Raw genomic sequence first — 20,328 nt, 5'->3', positions numbered from 1 at the left:
GACTCTGCCGATGGTAGCTTTCCCTCTACCCAACCGCCTGCAGTAGGGGGCAGGATGGGGGCATCTGACCATGCTGATTCAGCCTTTCTATTATTCATTGTCATGATTTTCTCAAATTCTTTCAGAAATGGGGCAAGGTCTTTGTTATGTGTCTCTGCATCCCGCACACTGCCTAACCCAGTGCTGAGCCCACAGTAGCTGCTCAATTGATATGTGTCAACCGAAATGAACCAAGCTGAGAAGGACAGACTGGCTTTTCCTTAGAGTGGTGGCTGTCAAACTGGGTTCATGGAACCCTAGGACCTCTCAGATCGACAAAATAATTTAAGAGGGCTTTTAATGGGCCATTTTTACTAGTGAAACTGTGCACTTCCAACTTTTGTAACAGTTAATGTAAATTTGGACCCACAACTAAAAGCCACTTTCATTTATTTTTTATATTGGGGTTCTAAGCTGGATTTCATTTGAAAAAGGGTTCTGTAAATGTTCAGCTAGAATCTCAGCCCTTGAGCTGCACACACCTGGCCTGGCGGTCCTCAGCTGCACCACGGCGTGAGCGCTCCCAACTTCATTCTCGGCCATGCACTGGTAGACACCTTCGTCCTCAGGCCCCGCGCTGACCACCCGCAGGGCCCTGCGGGACAGGCGGAGGCGCTGGCTGGAGGTGAGGGGCACAGCGTTCCTCAGCCACAGCACGGAGGGCGGGGGGTTCCCGTGCACCTCACAGGTGAGCTTGGCACTCTGGCCCCATGGGATGACCAGCTGGGAGAGCTCCACGGTGACCTCAGGGGGTTCTGCCAGGAAACCAGACCAGGAGTGAGAACGGCTGAGTGTTTCCATCTAGGGCCAGACAGGGGGAGGGGGCTGCAGGGGCTGCAGTCAGGAACGGGTCCCTCCTTCCCTGTGGCTTCTGGTAGAAGGAAAGAAAGGTCCCGTGTTTCCTCCATCAACAGAGTCATGACAGGAAAGGGGAGAGAGAATGAGGGCTACCAGGCCGTAGACCCTAGTCCCTAGGCCCCAAGGATCTCCGACTCTCTGTATTCCTCCATCACCTGCTCGGCACGTGACCACCCACGAGGCACGTGACTCTGAGCCTTGGGTTATGAGCTTCTATGAAGGCCACGCAGGTGAAAGAGAAGGCTGAGGAGAAGAAAGTCTGCAGGAGACACTCACTGAACACCTGAACGTTGTAGAGGATGACAGCCGCCCCAGGCTCGCCAACCCCGTTGTCGGCCATGCAGCGGTAGGTCCCTGAGTCCTCCTCACTGGTGGTGTCAATGAGCAGGTTGCTCAGCAGGAAGCGTGTCTTGTTGTAGGCAGCCACGCTGGACCCGTCCTTGGCCCAGGTGACCCGCGGCGGTGGGATCCCACTGGCCACACACTCCAGGATAAGACTCTGGCCTTTGGTGACAATGATGGCCTGGGCCTCAGGTGGGTAGATGATGCGGGCAGCCTCGGCGGTAGAGCCTGAAGGGCCAAGGAGGGGCAGGGCAGTGTGTGGGACCAGGACTGGGTGCAGAGGAAACCCTCTGCCATGCCTCGGGCGGCCCAGCCCAGGAGGCAGTCCTGGAGCACAGAGTTGGACTCAAACCGCCCTTCAGGGGCTTGTGATCTACGTAAAGTGCGGCAAGTTGCTTCTGTGGGCTTTGGTTTCCTTATGGGGAACAAGGCCCTCCTGCAGACAGCTGTCATGAGTAAAACGTGTTTACAGTGGAGCAGGAGCAACACAACACAGTCTGGATGGCTGTGAGTGAGCAGGAAGGAAGGGTGAGGTCGGCAGGCCGACGGCTTATGTGGTCTGGGGGTGGGGTTCTCCTGCGTGCACTCAGGAGGCATGCCTGAAGCCGGGGATGAGATACGAGGATCCCACAGGTCCCCCAAGCCCCAACCGTGGGTCCCAGTTCCCAAGTGTCACTCACACTGTTTAAAGATATGCATTTCTCATACAGTACTATGATCCCCTAAGGAAATCACCCAGTGCTCAGCTGAGGAAGGAGCTGGAGGAGAAGCCACACAGAGCTTACTGAAAAGCGTGTTGCTCTCCAATCTCCCAGGGATCCCCAAGGAGAGGTTGACTATGTGTGATTTTGCTCTATGTCCCAACCAGGGTCAGATCCAGTTTTCATAAGACCTGAAACTTACACAGCTTGGGAGGCTCTCTTTCAGAAAAAGATTGCAAAATCATAGGTATAAAATTGGCAAGTGAGGGACGACTGGTCTTGCTTCATTAGCTTCATAGTAAATCCATCTCTGGGACCAACTCTAAAACCTAACTCCACGTAAGATGTCATTCCACAAAATATGCAGGGAGCCTAGAAAAGTGCCTGATACACAGGAGGTGTTCAGCACAGGTAGCAGTTGTTTTCACATAAATGGGGGAGTATGTGGGCCTCCATGGACTTTCACCAGAGGACGGTATTAGGTACACCTCAGCAGTGCAGACCACTGGAGGCACAGCCCGGCCCCGTGCCAGGCAGCCCTGGCAGCCTCACACAGGCACAAATGCACCACGGCCTTTTCTGTGCACATGCGGTCAGCTGCAGAGTGCCATACTATCCTGCCCCAGCACACACAGCCCAACAGATCCACCCCTTTGAAAGTAACAGTGAAGGACAGCTCTTGATAAGCAGGGGAAGGGGGTGTCCCTCACAGTGCCCTGATATGACAGCAAGCACAGCCACCCACCAGCCAGGCGAGGGCCATGTGCTGTGAGAGACCAGCACGTGGTCTGGATGGAGGGGAGAAGAGCCCCCCAACCCTGTCGAAGTCCAGAGTCCTGGATGTCTGCCTGGCTTGGGCCCCACAACCGCAACTCCTACCTTAAACACAGATCTGGAGGCAGCATGGCTGTGCCCCTCCCCATCCTGGCCCCCGCAGGCTCCTCCTCCCTGCACAGGTAGGTGTCCCCCAACCAACATCAGCGACCCCTGGCCCCCTACTACTTACGGCGCACACGCAGCCTGTCACTGGAGCCCGAGGTTTTCACTTCCTGGGTCACTGGGTTGTAAGCGGCGCATTTGTACATTCCCTCATCCTCCTGGCTGGCGTTCATGATCTGGAGGTTCCCCGACGGCATGATCAGGTAGTTACCTGAGCAGAGGACAGGGTGAGGGGTATGGGATGAGTGTGGGCCTGGAATACTGCACGTGGCAGCTCCTGCAGAGGTTGGGGTTAGGTAGGGCAGGAGCCCTGGGCTGTACACTGGAATCCCAGCAATCACAAAGTGGAAATGCTGTTTTCTCTGTAAAACCTCTCACCTAGTGGGACAGAAGGGCCAGGGATGGGAAACTAGCCACCCAGCTACCATACCGGCTGGCGGCCTGATCCCCCAAGTTAGCACATGGGTCTATGGAAGAACACTGTACACTTTCAAGGGAGCGGGGGTAGGGAGGAAAGGAAGCAGGATTCGGAGGCCGCCAGACCTGGGCTCAACCTCTGGATCAGCTGTGTGCTAACTGTGTGATTTGGGGCAAGTTAATTAACCTCTCAGATCCTGCTTCCTCATTTATAAAGCGGCATATTGTGTGCTGCCTCAGAGTCACGTAAGGATTGAGGGGCTCAGGCTGTGTACAGGGGAGATAAGGTCATCTTTCCTGCAAGCTGCCAGGAAGGAGGGAATTGCCTTTAGATTTTCCCTTCAGTCTCTGTCACGGTCACAGCTCTGAGACACCTCACTACTGAACTGCTACGAGCAGGGAGGAATATCCTAACCCCCAGTCACTGTCCACTCCATGAACGCCCACTGAAGCCCTTCACTGCATCGCTGGCCTGCTAGGCTTTGTCTGGTCTGGACAGAGGTGCCATGGGGCCTGAGGGTTGTGTTCGGCTTCATTCAACAGGAGACAGATTCACAGCTTCTGGACACCCCAACGACTGGGTTGGTGTTCAGCTTCCCAGCAGGCAAAGCACTGGCTGTCACAGCTTTCTGGTGGCCTGCCTGGGAGTCAAGGTGTCTCTGCCATCCAGGCTCATTGCGCCCAGTGCCTTCCTGTCACCGGGCCTACCCCGGTGTGAGCTGTGCAGGCAAATGCCAGACAGAATGGGCAAAGCCCTTGCGCCAGGGGGACCCCAGGGGCTGTTGCTGCCAGGCTTCTCTAGGGACTGCAGAGGTTAATGCTCTCCTCTCAGTCTCCAGTTATTTCTGGGTGGCAGGATTAGGGGTTTTACCCTTTCAAAAAATAGTTTTCTATAGGGAACATACATTCCTTTCATAACTAGAAAAAGTTAAAAATATTTAAAAATCCACAGGATATTTAAAAGGTATACATTTTGAGCTGTGGGGCCAGTCAAACGGGGTCTGCTCGACCTCGAGTGCAGGGTGTTGTGGCAAGAAGCTGACTCTGTCTTGGGACACATCAACGCTCCTTGCTGGCACTCTGTGGACCGAGGCGTGGCCTCTGTTGTGGCCTGAGCAGGAAGCTGTGGCAGCTGCCATAGCTGCAAGACCAGGAAGATGGGGAGACTGAAGAGCTCAAGTTCTGCTGCAGACTGCTGTGCTGTGTGGGAAGGGCTCTGCCTCCCACCGGGTAACCCTGGAGCCTCAGGGACGGCTGGGTTCATCAGGCAGCCTTTCCGTGGGTGTGTGGTGGCAGGGAGCTCACACAGGGGGGATCTGGAACCCTATGCAGGAAGCCCTGATCAAATGGCAGCAGCTCAGAGGGCCTCAAAGGATGGGGACGTTCCTCATGACAGGGCAGAGGACCCCACAAGGGAAGCCAATCCCTGTAGGTCCTAGAGGGCTAAATACCAATGTAGAGGGTGAATGGCCAGCAGGTGGAGGGGCTGCCGATATGCTGATGGGTGTTTGGGAGGCCACCGTCAGACACAGCCCGTGTCCCTCTGGCCTGGGCCTCCAGGCTCCTCTTGCTCACGTACCTCTGGATGCCTCTAGCCACTCTTGTTTGACGCTATATCGGACCTGGGCTTTTGGGTGGCTCTCAGGAAGGTGGCAGGCAATAACTGCTGTGTTCCCCTCGTCTACTTCAATCACATGCTGCACATCTAACTTGAAGTCCTGAAGATCTGCAGAGAGAGGGATGGGTACCGGTTGGGCCTTGCTGGAGGAGACAGGCAATGCAGCGTTCCAGGGGGCAGATGCCTTGGTGTCCTTAGTCACAATAAACAGCTGCAAGGTGCTCTTGGGTGCTCTGAGTCCTTCCCTCAGCTGTTTATTGTCTACAGGAGTTTGTAGAACTGGCCCTTATCACCACATAGGAGCCCGGCTCCATCTATATAAGCTGGAGGGTGGGGGTGGGTGTAGAGAATCCATCAGGAGGTGCCTGTGACACAGACCAGCCTCTTGTTACACTGAGACTTGGGGGTGAGCTAGCCAGGCCTGCTGGCCCTATAGAACGTGGCTAGAAATGGGTCACAGTCAAGGCACAAATGTGCTGGCACAGCTCAGTTAATGGAGAAGGGAGGGAACAACGAAAGAGAATGTGATGTCTTTTCTCCAGTTCCAAGAACAGCCTTCCCCAGTTCTTCTCAGATGTCCACTGAGAGTGACAGGCCCGAGATTGTGCTTAATTGCCAACCATGGTTATAACCAGAGGCTGACCGCTGCTACCCAGGAGCTAAGCTCTGTGTCATGGCGCCTCCTTTCTCAGGGCTGGGGATGGGGGGTCTGCGGACGCCCTCTGGGCTTCCTAAGACAAAGATGGCAGTGCAACGTGGGACAGCCCAGAGTCCTGACACCAGGCTGCCGTCTCTGGCTGCATGTGGCTTTCTCTCCTAACTTGGCTCAGGCAAGACCGGGATCTAAACTGGGAGAGGACAGAGATCCGTCTGGAACAAGAGAAGCATATTTCCCAAACACTTCAACAGTCCAAACAACACAACTCTTTTTGTATGAGTCAAATCACTGATGCTGCTTAACAAAATAGGCCATTTGTGTAACAAAACCGAATTTCAAATTTGGTTGTCAGGATTATAGCTGAATTTAATTTAAGAGAGGAAATAAAGCTAATGTAGAATAAGGTAAGAGGAAAGTATTTACCCAGACCCTCTCTTCATAAGGGTGCATAGAGAGTCCTGGAGGCTCCGTCTCTGAATGCTGACCACCCCAGATTCTGGTCAGCTCCTGAGAACTGATCCCATCAGGGCTCACTGCCATGGCACTGCAAGACTCCATTTGCCCATGCCTTGTTCCCACTGACACCCAGGGAAGGCAACAGGAGCAGGCGGGAGTCAGGTTTCTCCCAGAAGCAAGAGGTAATTACCAAAACAAACTGCTGTCACCACAGGGGAGCTCAGTGGGCAAGGCACTTAGGCCAGGAGAGTTCCCACTTAATGGAACTTTCCAGAAACTCTTAGTCAAGCCAAGCCAGGTCAGGAAAGCTCCTTGGTTTCTATGAAAGGATCACTGTCCCTTTGATTACAATATTAGATTGTGAACTTTTTAGGGATAAGGATCAAGTCTTGTCCATATATGTGTCCTCTGAACTAACCCAGGGCCTGGCCCATGGAGACACTCTAAACGTTAACTGACTGAATGACTGATTATCTTGGAACCTGGGCCCCTCAAGTGAGGTACCAGATGACCATTTATGCTACCTACAAACTCAAATTTCCTAGTTGCATTCAGTCTACAACGTGAGCTCAGTCAAGAACAAGGGCCTAGCACAGTGTATTTTCTATAAACCTTTTCTAAGTGCAGCTGACCTTTTATCTAAGTGTGGCTATTTTGAAAATAAAATGTTTCTTGAAAGGGTACTTCCAGGTCACCAGAAAGAGGTGAAATAGGTTTAATGAATGTGGAATAAGAAATACATGCTCTGCATGAGTGGTGTGGCAAAAATGATGACAGACTGCCTGATTCATTTTTATTGCCTCATTTCACTTTCTAGATTGCACAAGTGATGCCTGGTCAGGGTGAAATCTCTAGTGGATTCCTTCCTTTGGGTGGGTGTAGAGCTTCCAAGTTTTTGAAGAATTATCTCACTACTATTATATTTTGTGTGTGTGATATCTGACCCTAACTAAATTGTAAATTCCTAGTGGGTGGCCTATAAATATTCAGTCCGTGACCCAACCCCATGCCCCACTGCACAGGATTCAGGGTGGAGCTCATGCTCTCTCAATTCTTGCTGAATGAATCAACAGTTGGGAAGGCTGAGCCCAAGGCTAGCTTCCCGTGTGTAACCTGCACAGTAGCACAGGCCCTGCTCTTGGAAGGCTCCAGTAGCCTTGGTTTAATGCTCTGCTGTCACTGTCTTGAAATTCTTACTAATGTTCCAACAAGGGATCCCACATGTTCATTTTGCACTGGGCCCCACAAATTATGTAACCCAGACCTGGCTGAGCTTCTGAGCCAACACAGTGGACACCTTTTCTCCCAGAGAGGAGAAAGGTACAGACTTGGGAAGAGGTGGATGGCCTGTGCTCAGGCTAGATGTTGCCAATTGCTTTTCAGGGGCAATGCACAGGCCTTAATCCTCAGCACGGTACGTGCTGTACCTGCCAAGTCAGGAGGCACCCCACAAAGCAAGCCATGAGCAACTGTGGGCTCAGAGACATCTGGAAAATTCCTGTCACTGAGGAGCCCTCTCTGCCACGGTCTAATAAACCTAAAACTACTCCACCAAGAGTTTTTGAGGTTTTTTTTTCCTCCTCCTTTTCTTTACCTCATTCCAAGGAAATTTGCCTCAAGCAAGAATATACTTAAACCTAACAGATCATTTTGCAAAAGATGTGAGCAACTGAAAGGGGTTTGGCACCAGAATGCCATCTCTATCTTACTGGCCCCGGGCGGCTGCCCCATTGTAACTGAAGGCTTATCCAGGCACGAAGCATGCATTCCTCCATGCACCCACCTATCTGACCCAATCCTAGAAAACAGTCTGCCCCCCTCCAGCCCCTCTTGGCTCCTTCCGCACTCTTTGACAACTGCTTGGTTGGAGACAGAAGGCTGTGCAATGGGGGAGGCACAAAGCTGGATATTGGTCAGCAATGCAGCCAGACAGCCCCTCTGTTCTGATGCCAACATGTGCACAACAGCCGGTGCGGGCAGGATGGAGGACACCCCAGATGGGCATCCAGCTCTCCACAAGGGTCTACTGGCAGGCAAGCCTTCCTGGCTTCAAAATAAATAAGCAGTAGTTTGGTCCATGGCCTTGACCCCTCCCTGTGTCTCTTGAGCTTAAGCCTTCTCTGGTGCTTCACTAGGCAAACACTCCCAATTTGGCTGCTGGAGCAAAGTTGCATTTCACTAAGGGATCAAAGGCAGAGTAATGATGTGATGGATGATCTGAAAATCAGAGCACCCCCTTTGCTCATGTTTTCGAGCAGGAAGGAGGCCCGGGAGGGGTGGCGACTTCATGATCAATAAGAGCCTAATCAGCCACCAGATGAGGCAGATGCAGAGATCTAGCTGGCTGCCTGTGAAGGAAACCAGCCTGTTCCTAGGCCCCTTTGTCTGCACAGCCGGTTTCCTGGCGAGCCCCGTCGCTGCTCAGAGGGCCTCAGTAGGAATAGGGGGCAGGCCCTTTAGTTACAAATGGGGTAAGCAGGCCTGGCTGCAGACTGATGGATCAGGTTTCATGGGGAAATGGTTTGACAGGACACCTGCCCTTGCCTGTGGGCTGGTGTGTTTGAGAAATCCATTAGAGAAATGTTTTTGCAGCTTTAATCCTCTTACCTTCTCTAAGACCCCTCTTTTGCATCCTCTCTTTGTGTATTCTTTCAACTATTTTATTAACTTGTCTGGACTAATTAAATGCCAAAAGACTCCCTCTTGTTTCTCAGCTCTCAACAGGTCTTTGGGGCTATCTCTGAGTTGACCAACCTTTCTTGTCACAGAGTTTTGTGCTTTGTGAGAAAGCCCATAATAGGTCAGCTCCATACAGAACCCTGCCCAGCCCCTTCCTTCTAAGCACTCAGTTTCTTAAGGGAAGATGGATCTTCTGATAGATCACTTCCGTAGGACCCCTGGATATTCAGATTACAGCCATACTAGGTCAGACACAAATCATGGGATATGTTCTATGTTTCCTCTTCACATTTACAGGGTGCATCAGGCCCCTACCTTCTTGGCCAAAAGAAGGTAACTTTTAGAGGCATGTGGGTGTGGCAGCCATCACCAGAATCATACACGAAACTACAAATTGACAAGTTTTATCTTGAACCCCTTTTGAATTTCTCATCATCTTCTGGCCTTATTCTTCCTTTATTTAATAAAAGGCTCAGTAGAGCTATGAATTAAACTACAGTATTTAGTATATGTTAATGCAGTCTCCTAACACAAAATCACCAAATCTATAAACTGTAGGCTCATCCCCCAACCCCCAACCTTTCTATAGAATTTACCCATCCAGGTACAGGGGGTGTTGTGCCACAGATGCCCTCAGTGTAATCCATAAACCTCACAATCACTTTCAGGGAGTTTTCTCATTTGCTCCTCTTCTCCCGAAGTCTGCAAATCAAAGTTCAATTCTGTCTGAGTGTGTTTGACTGCAGGCTGCATGGAGTTACCAACATCCTATCTCCATTAGCTCAGCTCAACACTTAATAATTTGCTTTCTACCCATCCAGGCATTTCTCAAGTACAGTCAGTCCTGTCCTGCCCTCCTCCCTGTTCTCAGCGATCACAAGACAAGTCTGCACTCATCTGCTGAGGTCTGGATGGCAGCCATCAGGTTGTGAAGGCACCAGCGTGGGCTCACTTGCAGTGGGGTCAGATGGCTTGGTAGCCTCTTGGCCACCAGCAAGTCTCTGAGCTGACTGGTAATTCTGCTCCCTAACTCTCACGTCTCCAGGCTCACCTGGGCTCTGTGATAGCTGGTTGCATCTATGACTAATGTTCCAAAGCACGAAAAGAGTTTGCCCTGATGGAGTACTCCTCAGGGGCGTGTTGACCCTGTGCCCTTTTCTGCACCTCAGTCCCAAAAAGCTGGCAAAGGTGCAAGGGGAATAAAAGGAAGAGCCTGTGGCTCACTGCTGTATAGGTGGACTTGGTGCCCAAGCAGCTGACAGGTCCTGGGCACCGCTTCCCTGTGTGGCCTCTGGCAACGCAGGGGCTCTCCTGTGCCCCAAACTGCTTCACTGATGGGCAGAACATCACAACACTGCATTGTACCTCCAAGCCACCTGAGGAACCATGGCTTGGCATGACCTCTCTGAAATAAAGTGTTCTGCAAGTGAAAACTCACAGTGATTAGTACAGAAGCAGAGCGGAGGCTGGAGCCTGACTGGGCCTCCATTAAGTCAGACAGCCTAGCACCTGGGAGTGGACGGGGTTTGCTGTGGGATGGACAGACATCTCGGAAGCCACACATTCAGGGCCATGACAGAGCCTTTTGCCAGTCCGTAGCCCTAGCACACAGACCACGAAGCCAGACCCAGCTGCAGCCCACAAGGCTGGGCAGACGGCATCCTCTGAAGTTGGCATTTGGCACAATACAGTCTGTCCAGGCATCACTGATCCATTCACTCAGCCAGCCTGGACCAGCAGAATTGGCTAGTATGTCATGCACCACAGAAGGTACCACGGAGTTCCTAACCATGAGGGCTTTATTCTAATAGACTAATAGATCTAATAGATCTAAGATAGATCAAACACACAGGCAGGGCACAGTATTCACAAGAGTGGTGTCCCCGAGCATAGCCCCTACCACCTCCGCCAGCCTAGGTCAGGTCACCTCCATCTCTGGAGTAACTCAGAAAGGGGGCTGGCAGAGGGAGTACTGTTCCCGCCTGTGCGAGCTGGGAGAGTGGATCATACGTTTGCTTGCTTTAGGATTTTTTTCTGCCTGTTCAATTGCACAAATGATTTTGGCTCCAAACCTCTCTCCTGACAACCATGGAAACATGACATGAAATTTCTCAAACACGCTTTCTGATGAAAGTAAGGCATGCTCTCTTTTATTTAAATAAAAACAGTCTCCATGGGGAAAAAAAAAACCCTTTGCAGATGCCAAACACATTAGTTGTTAAATCTTGTGTTTTTTCTTTGAGTTCTGGTGGGGTTTGTATCCAGGTTTGAGTAGTGGGAGAAAGCAGGGGATGGAGAAGAGATGAAAGAGCGGGGGGAAGAGGGCAGAAGAGAAGGGGCATAAAGAGAGGAGTGGAAAATAAAAAGAACTTAGTCTGCAGTGTCATTAAATGATTTGTAATAAAACTGGCCTAATGCTTCAGGAATTTCTTGGCTTGAACCAATTAAAAATATTGGGAAAAAAAAAGACATAATAAGAGAACGAGAAATGTGATAAATCCTTGAAGTCAAGGATGGGAGCCATGTCTCCACTGAGTCTGGCCGCCAGATGAACAGGGAAGATGTCTCATTTATCTGACTTCAGTGCTGCTGTGAGGTAGGGCTGGAGAGCAGAACTGAGGAGTTTCTTTTGGACTAGATGAAGGAATGAAATGGTTTGAAAAAATACACTACGGAAAGAGAGAAGAAGGAAAAAAAGATTTACTTGCCAGCAACCCACAACACACATATTTCTCTGATCAACCAAATATAAACTATAAACTTAGCAGTGGGAAAATTAATGTGAATCCTGGTGGTCTGGGCTCATGAGAGCCAGAGCTGGATCCTGGCACAGTCGTTGGCAGGCTGGCAGCCTGTGCAGGAAGAGAGAGAGGAGAGAAGATGGAGACCAAGACACTCAGAGAAAGAAGGGAGAGGGCCCTGGAGAAGAGAATTCTAGGTGGAGAGCCTGGGCACCGTCCCTAAGGCCAGTGGGGTCCACAGCATTTGCACTTTTTCTGCCCCCACACCTGGGAACTACATATTCCCATAAACAGTGGCAGTTAGTGATGCCATCTACTCACCACCTCTGACAGTGTCCTGTGAGGTGTCTGGTAGGATGTGGAGCCACATTCACTGGCATCTCCTTTCAAAGTTTCCAGATTTTCCTCCAAACATCTCAGTTTCTTTTTAATAGAAACCTTTATGCCTCTGACATCCATCAATTTTATACCCTGAGTTCTTGCTTTATCCTTTATTTACCTCCTTAAAATGTGTCATGTATCAGAATTTGGTGAAGAGATCGTTATTTGCCCTTTACATGTTCTTTCTGGTCTTCTAGACCTCAAAAACGTCTTATCTGGGAGTCTTCTTCTTTCTAGACACTCCCTGAAGGCCTACTGTGTGCCAGGCCTTGTGTGAGCCAGCGTGGTCACAGAGAGGAGTGGGTAAGGAATCCACAGCAGGAGGGGGCTAGAGAAGTAAACACAGGACGGTGAGGACACTGGGAAGGGGAAACCCTACTCCAGACAAGAAGAGAGTCCTAGAGGAGAAGACACTTGTGACTTGAAAACTGAGAAGGAACTCATTCACCCAGGGGAGATGGGAACTTTCTGGGGGACGGGAAGGGCAAGGAAGATGCCGCAGGACAACACGGAAGGACGACAAGGGGAAAGCGCAAGGTAAGGCGAGGAAACACAGCTTGCTGGGTCTGGAATGGGAGCAGGGGCAGGGAGAGAGGCTTAAGTATCACACTACAGCCTGAGTCTTATTCTGTGATCCCTGGAGTCTTCAAATGTTTTAACTAGAGAAGGAGCACAGGTACTCAAAATTAAGCACAATTTTCCTACAGAAAAAAAAAACTGTTTTGCATTTAGCAGGCTTAAATTTTTCCTTTTGTTTACATTTTTTCTCACTATTAAATAACAGTCTTTTATCTTAGATGTGAACACTTTGTCCCATTTGCAGGACAGACTCATGTTCTATAATTCTTGGGGTTATTACCAGATTCCAAAAATCATTTAAAGTCTAAAACAAGGTTCAAGTAGAAATCACTTAACTTTTCACACACACAAAAGTGGGGAGCCGAGGGACTCGATTTGCTCCCTTGATTCTTTTTTCATTTTAAGGGAACCATCTTGCATTATGTTCCTTAAAGGATTCCAGTGATTTCAAGCGAGCTAATCACTCCTCTCTCATCTTGCTGCACAAAGTCTTCTCAAAGTCCATTCGGGCTCGCTGAATCTATAGGTTATACTTTGTAACCCACTATGTGGTCCTCCCCTTTTCTCTTAGATTAGAAATGGACCTACAGTTTTATTTAAGCATGTGGCTGTGTCTGCAAAGACCAGAGTGAGGAGAGGCATGGAGTAGATTAAAAGTTCTAAACTTGGTAGGAGATGCACCCTGGACTGGAGGTTTTCTTTTGATAAATACTGACCATTGCTAAATAGGGAATCTGAGGCAGACAACTGCTGCCATGAAGCCCTGGGCAGAGTTTCCACCATGCATTTGTCTGGGTACTTGCACCAGGCCTGATGGGATTAGTATTGCCAATGTCATCTGAAGATATCACCAGAATATCAGGGGAAATTGTTGTGAGGTGTGAATTTCTGCCTGTATCCAGCAGAAAACTGAAGATTAATGTAATTTTAGTCTAAATCTATAAGGTATTCCTTAGTCATTTCCTATTTAGATATTTGAACACCTTTTGGGTCTAAGCTGTCTTTCAATAATTTTCTTGTCCAACTGGCAAAGTAAGACAGAAGATTTATGGTATAAGGCAGCCCCGTTCAAGCTCAAGCTCGTTTCCCATTTCCAACTATACACCCTAATGTGGAGCTGCCTCTGTCTCTCCCCGCAGAGGCAGACAGCACTGAGTCTGACAGCTGCCTTCAGCCCCAGCTTTCAGCTGCAGACCCCTTCCCCTGCTGGGGCAGCTCTGGAAGCCGCCTGTGTCTTCCTCCTTCCCCAGCTCTCTGTCCTGCTGCCACCCCTTCATCCCAAAGCAGAGGCCTTACCCAGGATTCCCTGAGATGCCTGAGCCAACAACAAATGTTTTTCCTGTTTAGAGCAAACCATTCCTTCTTATTTTGTCAAGGGGTCACTGGCTGGCTGAACCAGACTGGGGAGAGTGGTGATGGTGGGAAAACACTAAGGTTTCCTTTCTTAATCACAAAACATATATTCCTAAAGGGAAAAGAGGTGAGGAACAGTGAGAAATGCAGGGATGGGGAAAAGGATGGCATAGCAGGACAGAGACATCACCTGGTTTTGAGGATTTGATGGAACTCACCATGGAAATACCTCACAATGGAAATTAAGCACACTGTGGAAATATCTGCACCATCCAGGAAACCACACTAAGGTTCAGGTCTCAGTGCACAGAGCTGAGAGCTCCATTTAGTTGTTGAAGGTTTGAGAAAGGTATGTAAGGACTCAGAAATCAGAGATAAAGGTTGTCCCATACACGTTTTTCAAGGTTCAATGCCTGAGTTTTCCTCGATGACCTGAAGTTGAAATGAATCACTGTTAGCCTGAACTCCCATTAAAACTGTTTACATCTCTTTTAGGCAATTCATGGGTCTGACTTGCTTTATGGATAATATGATACTGCAGTTCATCTTCTCCAGGAGACTAAGAACCCAGATCCACTCTCAATTACACCAGCATCAACTCGAGACATTAGCCTGAGAGCTAAAATTCCCAGAATTAGAATTACTACCCCATTACCTGTTTTATTTCCAACTACGACTGGGACCTAGGGATGATAGGGTAACTGGGAGAATAAAGAATAAAAAAAATAGAAAAAAGTTAAAGGTGAAGGATTGTGTAGGAGTTTATTTGAATGGCATATATTTGGAGGTAAGAGAAGACAGAGAAAGCAGCTACGCTGTGCTGAGAATGATTCTAAGTCTGGCCCAGGGCTCAGAAAGAAGGAACCCAGCACCACTGGCACTGTCGGCTGTTGGTTCGGGGGGATGGGAGCCATGTAGAGTGGTTGGCCTCCTGGTGTGAAGCTTGTGAAAAAAAGGTAAGAGGGATAAAGGAGATCAAAATGGAAAATATTTCAGAAAGCAGGAATAGACAAAGTGGTCTGAAGTGTGAGCAGCAAGAGAGATCTACCACAAATGAAGTTTAGGTTCAATAGGAAGAAACCTCTCCACAGAAGAGAGTGGACAGGCCCTTATCTCCACGGCCAGGATGACCTGCAGCACAGGGTCAGCTGTGCAGGCGGACTCTGCCGGTGCTTCCATTTTACCTGAACACCAGAAGCTGATCTCACCAGGTAGGGGCAAAGCCCAAGTGCACCCCCAGCGTCAGAGTGAAAGAGCTCTGAACCAGGAAGGTTCTGCTGGAGACCTCCAACAGCCCCTGGATCCTCAAGCTAGGTCCCAGCTCCCATCATCGAAAGCTCCTGGTGATCTCAGAGAATTCAGTAAGACGCAGGTGATAGTGTCTTGCCAGGTAGGCCAAACAGCAAGTGCTTTCTTTGTTTGAGGAGGAACATCTGAACACATGGGGAAGAGGCCAGAGGAAAAGGGAGCCTTAAATGCCAAGGGCGGGTGGGTGTGCATGTGTGTGCACCAGCATGCCACTGTCCAGCCTTGCCTCTGAAGGCAGACAATGCCTTTGGTAATCCCTTCTGCCACGCAGCCTCCCTCCACCATCAGCCAACCAGCAAAACACAGCCCCCATTCTGCTCAGGAATGTGCTTTCGGAAACTTAATCTAGCTGTTGAGTCTGGGCCAAATCCCCCATGGCATGAACCCAAAGACAGCACCCCTTTCTCCTGCCTTTCCTGCCTTCCCAATGCCAAACTTCTCCAAGTTTGAGAGGCTGTGGTTCCTCTCCCCCAACTCCCTCTTCTCCATGACACAACCCCGACTAAGCTTGCTCTCTCCATTTCCAGCCTTCGAGTCAGGCCCAAACATTTCACTTCTGATTCATGTCTAACTGACAAGCCAATAGTTCTTGGCTTTCAAACAAGACTCACTCGGCTTTTGCACAAGCCCCTTCTTCGCCCACTGGGCCTTCCTGGGTTGCAACCAAACCCTTCCGTTGGTCCTCACTGCTGACTGCAGATCCCGCCAAGCACCAGAGAAAGAAACGGCCAGGAATTCTCTAAAAATAAAGGCTGCAAAATGTCTCTCCTCACACAGATACACCTTGAAGTAGAAGGAGGGCTCCAACATAAATATTCTGCTCTCCAACTCTCCCTTCCTGTGAACATTGAAAGGTTCAGCCTGGCTCCTCATTAGGTCAAATGAGTGGTTACGGAGTTTCCTGAGTCTTCAGACACCTGCTGACCATCTGCAGATGAGCAGTCCTCCGAGATGGGCAGCTTTACCCTTTGAAGGTACAAATGTTGCTAAAAGGCACACCTTATGTGTGCTCCTGAACAATGGGAAGCAACCTAATTGCCTAACCATAGGAGGAGGGATAGGAGTACATCTGGGGGGTGTTCCAGGGCCATTAGCAATTGCAACCCTGTTCTGGTAGGGCTGGAGGGACAGACTAACTAGGAGGGCACAGGAGGGAACATGCTAGAGTGAAGGTTACACAGTGTGTGCATATTTAAAAATCAGTGGTTCACCTAAGATCAGTGCCCTTTGTGTACTTAACAGGATGTGTTTTATACTCAATAAAAAGAGAAAAAGTAAATGTCATATGGCTGATGGAAAAATCTTGTCATACAATGTCAAGGGGGACAGAAAAGGATAGAAATTCTATATTTCTGGTATAATTACAACAGTGTAAAAGTATAGATATGATATTTTGCTATCTGAAATAAGGCAGACAGAGAAAGATAAATACTGCATGATTTCAAGTATAAGTGGAATCTAAAAACCAAAACAAACAAAACAAAACCCAGACTCATAGATTCAGAGACCAGAGTGGTCATTGCCAGAGCAGAAGGGGGCCAGCGGGGGGAACGGAGAAACGGGTGATGGGAATCAAGATGTACAGACTTCCAGTTGTAAAATAAGTCAGTCATGGATGTAAAGTACAGCACAGGGAATGTAGTCATTAATATTGCTTTGTATGGTGACAGATGGTAGCTAGACATACTGAGACCATTTCACAATGCATAAAAAGTGTCAAATCACTATGTTGTACACCTAAAACTAATAGAATATTGTATGTCAGTTACATCTCAATTTAAATAAAAGTATGGGCATGGATAAAGACTGGAAGGGTGTACTCCAGAATGATAATGGTGGTTCTGATGATAGTGGGTATGGAGAAAACATTATTTTCTATATCTAAACTTCCTATAATGTAATTTTAAGTTAAAATATAAAAGAGGAGTATGATGGTAGGAAGGGTAACTCTCACTTAGCCCTTCTTGTTATGATGAGATGACCCCGCCTCACTCTCCCCTCTCCCTCCACCCTACAAGCACAGCTGGTGGCCCAGAGCCTGCCCCCCTCCCTGAGAAAATTCAGTGGGTGCTCCTTCTGGTCAAAGAAAAGTGGCTCCCACTGTGTGGGGGGCTCCCAGACCCAGCCCAGCCTGGTCTCTAGGGAGATAGCAGGGGACCCACCCTGCCTTCCTCCTTCTGCTGAGAAGAGGGCTGGGCTGCTGGACTGTTTCCCAAAGAAACAGGAATACTGCTGGCAGTCGGAGCTCCATTCTCTGTCCCAAAATAAAGCCTCTGTGGGACTGTGGACCCAAGGGCAAGGTCTCTTCTCCCTGATTTCTACTTCCCTGCCTCTCACCATGCTCCTCCCAGGACCCGTCTCTCACTCCCCAGGGACACAGCTGGCCCTTAAGGAGCATGTTAGAAGTTGCTGCCTTAGGCCTGACCCATGACATAAAGGCCACCAACCTCCCAGAACACATCATCCAGGAGGGTGATGAGGATAGCGACATCGGTCAAAGCAGGGCTGTCAGGGATAAGGGCGTGAGCTGCAGGGAGCTCAGAATTAAAGCCAAATACCATTACAGTTGCAACAAGTTTCCCTGTTCCCTATACTTCAGGTTCCAGGAAGGAAGAGGTCATTCTTAATACTTTCTGGCTATAGACTCAGCATATAAGATTTGGTGTTGGGGCAGCCCTGTAGACTTTGGAAGTTTATTTAATCAGGTGGGTCTCATTTCCTATATGCACCATGGGTAGGAAATCAGAAAATGTGTGTTTGGGCCTGGTCTCCTGGTATACTCCGGAGGTACCTATAGATAAGGGTGGCATCCTCCTTCGATCACACTGGCACCTGATCTCTTCCTCTTTTCTTTCCTCTTTACTCCTCTGTCACAGTCTCCCTTTGCATTCTACTGTTTATATAGTAGGCGTTTGGAATATGCTTGCCCCTCAGAGAGCCAGGAGACAGGTGTGGGCTGGGCAGGCTCTGTTCAGACCTCACTTAGCCCTCACTGTAAGTGCTCTGACCGTAACCACTGTGAGGACGGAGGGCAGAAAATGAGTGACACAGAGAGCAGTTGGCATGACACAGCTAAACCATGGAATGACCACATAGGAAGGCATGGAATGGCCCAGCTCTGGGGCCCACAGAAACTGGTCAATGTGTCAAGTTCCTGCTTTCTAGATACTGCCCCTACTCAGAGAGCAGCTTCCCAAGGGTGCAGTGGACCCCTGTCACTGGGGACTACTGGGCAGCTACGGCCCAGATCATGAATTTCAGCTTTGAAGGCCCCTTTCCTGTTAAGACCAATAACAGGGGCGTGTGTGACTCATGGTGGGTAGAGAGAGAATGGAAAATAGGCAGAGAGAATGCACCATGGCAGGGGGTGCAGAAGGCAGCACTCACTGGCTATTGTCACGGTGGCTGGCACACTGGCCACGGCCCCTGCAGGCATCCGGGCCACACACTGGTAGCGTCCCACGGTGTGGTTGTTGAGGGCAGGGATGATGAGGGTCCCTTGTGTGATGAGCACGCCCAGGGCATCGTCCGAGCCATTCAGCTCCTGCCCATTCAGGCGCCATGTGGTGTTCATCCATGGGGGTTCCACCATGCAGCCCAGGATCACAGTTCCTCCAAGCTTCTGGACGATGGAAGAAGGCTGGACAGTGACCTGAGGGACCTCATCTGGAGGAAGAGCAGGGATGTGGCCATGAACTGACACCCCCAGGAAACCAACAATATGATCTTTTTAGAAGTGCAATGCCCATGCAGCTTTTCTGAGCTGAGCAACCCAGAGGAGTTGAGCTTTTTCTGAAGCTCTCTACTGTCCTTGGGTTCATTTCCCAGCCTGTCCTTAATCCCAAAAAGTAGACAGCAGTGGCAGTGTGGTGCAAAGGAAGAGCTTGGACTTTGGAGCTGGACAGACCTGGGGTCTGAATCCCAGCACCACTGCTTGTGAGCCATGTGGCTTCAGCCTTTTGGAGTCTGTTTCTTACCTATAAAATGGGATTCAGAGCACCCTTCTCACAGAGTTGTTGTGAAGCTTACAGTATACATAAACTGCCTGCTGTAATCTCATACCATAGGTGCTCAACAAAAGGCAGTTTTTACCAAAATACAACAAATGTGACATTGCCAGGATCATTTCTCATCTTGTATTAATGGAGGTGTCTCGGAGGGCCAGTGGGAATGAAGTAGTCTTTGAAATCTAAGAAGAAGGTGGCCTCTCTGCAGGGTTATTGTAGAATGTGCAGACCTTCCACTGGGCACTAGGGGCAAAGTGTTTTTCCAAGGGGCAGGCTGGGAAAGGCAAGGGAAGCACTCACTCAGGTCAGCAAAGCAGCCTGCCGCGGCCAGGAGGAGGCACGTGAGTGTGACCTCGGGCCGCTGTCCTCTCAGAGTCGCCGTCATCCCACGCAGCATGGTGTACCGCAAAGGCGCTGAAGCCAACGTCCCATAAGCCACTGCAGTCACTCAAAGAGTACTTCAGTCTCCTGGCTCACTCTTCTCTGAGAAAGAAAGAGAGAAGTGGCCTCGGTGAGAATGCCTGTGATACCCCTCCGGCAGGCACAGCCCCAGCTCTGTCCTGCTTCCTTTACACAGGCTGGCGGCATTCAACGTGGGGACCCGACCGTGCTGCTGAGACACCAGAGAACACTCTCCTGCAACTTCTCATCTAAGGCACTTCTAAGCAGTCCCCTTGAGCTCCAAGGTGGCTTTATTACGGTAAGAGGGCTAGAGCCTTGCCCAGCCCAGCGACAGCGCTGAGGACAGCAGAGCCCAGGGTGGAGAGAGGCTGGGCCTGCAGCCGCGGGCAGGGCTTGGGGTAGGAAGGCTGGGTCAGATGCGGACACATGAAGCTTGCTTTGCCTTTGGCTTATGGGAGGTCAGATGTCCTGGACACACAGCATGTCATGTTGCAGGTACAGACCATGGTGGGCAATGCCAGCATATGCATAATGCATACTGAATCCCTTGTTTAGTGATGTTATTAATGAATCCTAAAATCTCAGAGACTTACGGAGGCGCTCCTGTTTTGATTCACCCCTGCTCCTCACTTATATCCCTGTGAACTCTCTTTGATTCCTGGAATCCACCTACCCTCCTCAGCTTATCTGTAACCTCTCCTCCGCCAAACACAAACACAGACAAAAATCATGCATCAGCCAAGTCCCCTCACCTTCCCTCTGCTCCTCATGCTGGAATTCTGGTATTTTCCATCTCTACAAAATCTGTACTCTTGGCAATTGTCTGTGTTGCCTCTCTACCCAGGACAGC

The 20,328-nt window shown here is 49.8% G+C and overlaps 1 protein-coding gene across 4 annotated transcripts in view; it reads right to left on the bottom strand.

Moving 5' to 3' along the window:
* The window catches only part of BOC (BOC cell adhesion associated, oncogene regulated), a 67,485-nt gene that overhangs the window by 12,621 nt on the left and 34,536 nt on the right, over positions 1 to 20,328 (bottom strand). For 3 of the 4 annotated variants that reach the window (XM_057502649.1, XM_036929570.2, XM_057502656.1), the window contains exons 3-8: positions 19,377 to 19,559; positions 18,457 to 18,735; positions 4,876 to 5,022; positions 2,947 to 3,090; positions 1,174 to 1,467; positions 522 to 794 (exon numbers count right to left, since the gene is read on the bottom strand). In XM_057502649.1, the coding sequence (XP_057358632.1) occupies positions 522 to 794; positions 1,174 to 1,467; positions 2,947 to 3,090; positions 4,876 to 5,022; positions 18,457 to 18,735; positions 19,377 to 19,473 (1,234 nt within the window). In that variant the 5' untranslated portion in view covers positions 19,474 to 19,559. The remainder of the gene's footprint in view (positions 1 to 521; positions 795 to 1,173; positions 1,468 to 2,946; positions 3,091 to 4,875; positions 5,023 to 18,456; positions 18,736 to 19,376; positions 19,560 to 20,328) is intronic. The other variant, XM_057502663.1, reaches the window with a different exon arrangement.

Source organism: Manis pentadactyla, chromosome 1 (assembly GCF_030020395.1).
Source record: "Manis pentadactyla isolate mManPen7 chromosome 1, mManPen7.hap1, whole genome shotgun sequence".
In the NCBI taxonomy this organism is placed as follows: Eukaryota; Metazoa; Chordata; class Mammalia; order Pholidota; family Manidae; genus Manis; species Manis pentadactyla.
The sequence above is the reverse complement of the archived record's forward strand: the minus strand, read 5'-3'. Positions and strand labels throughout refer to the sequence as shown.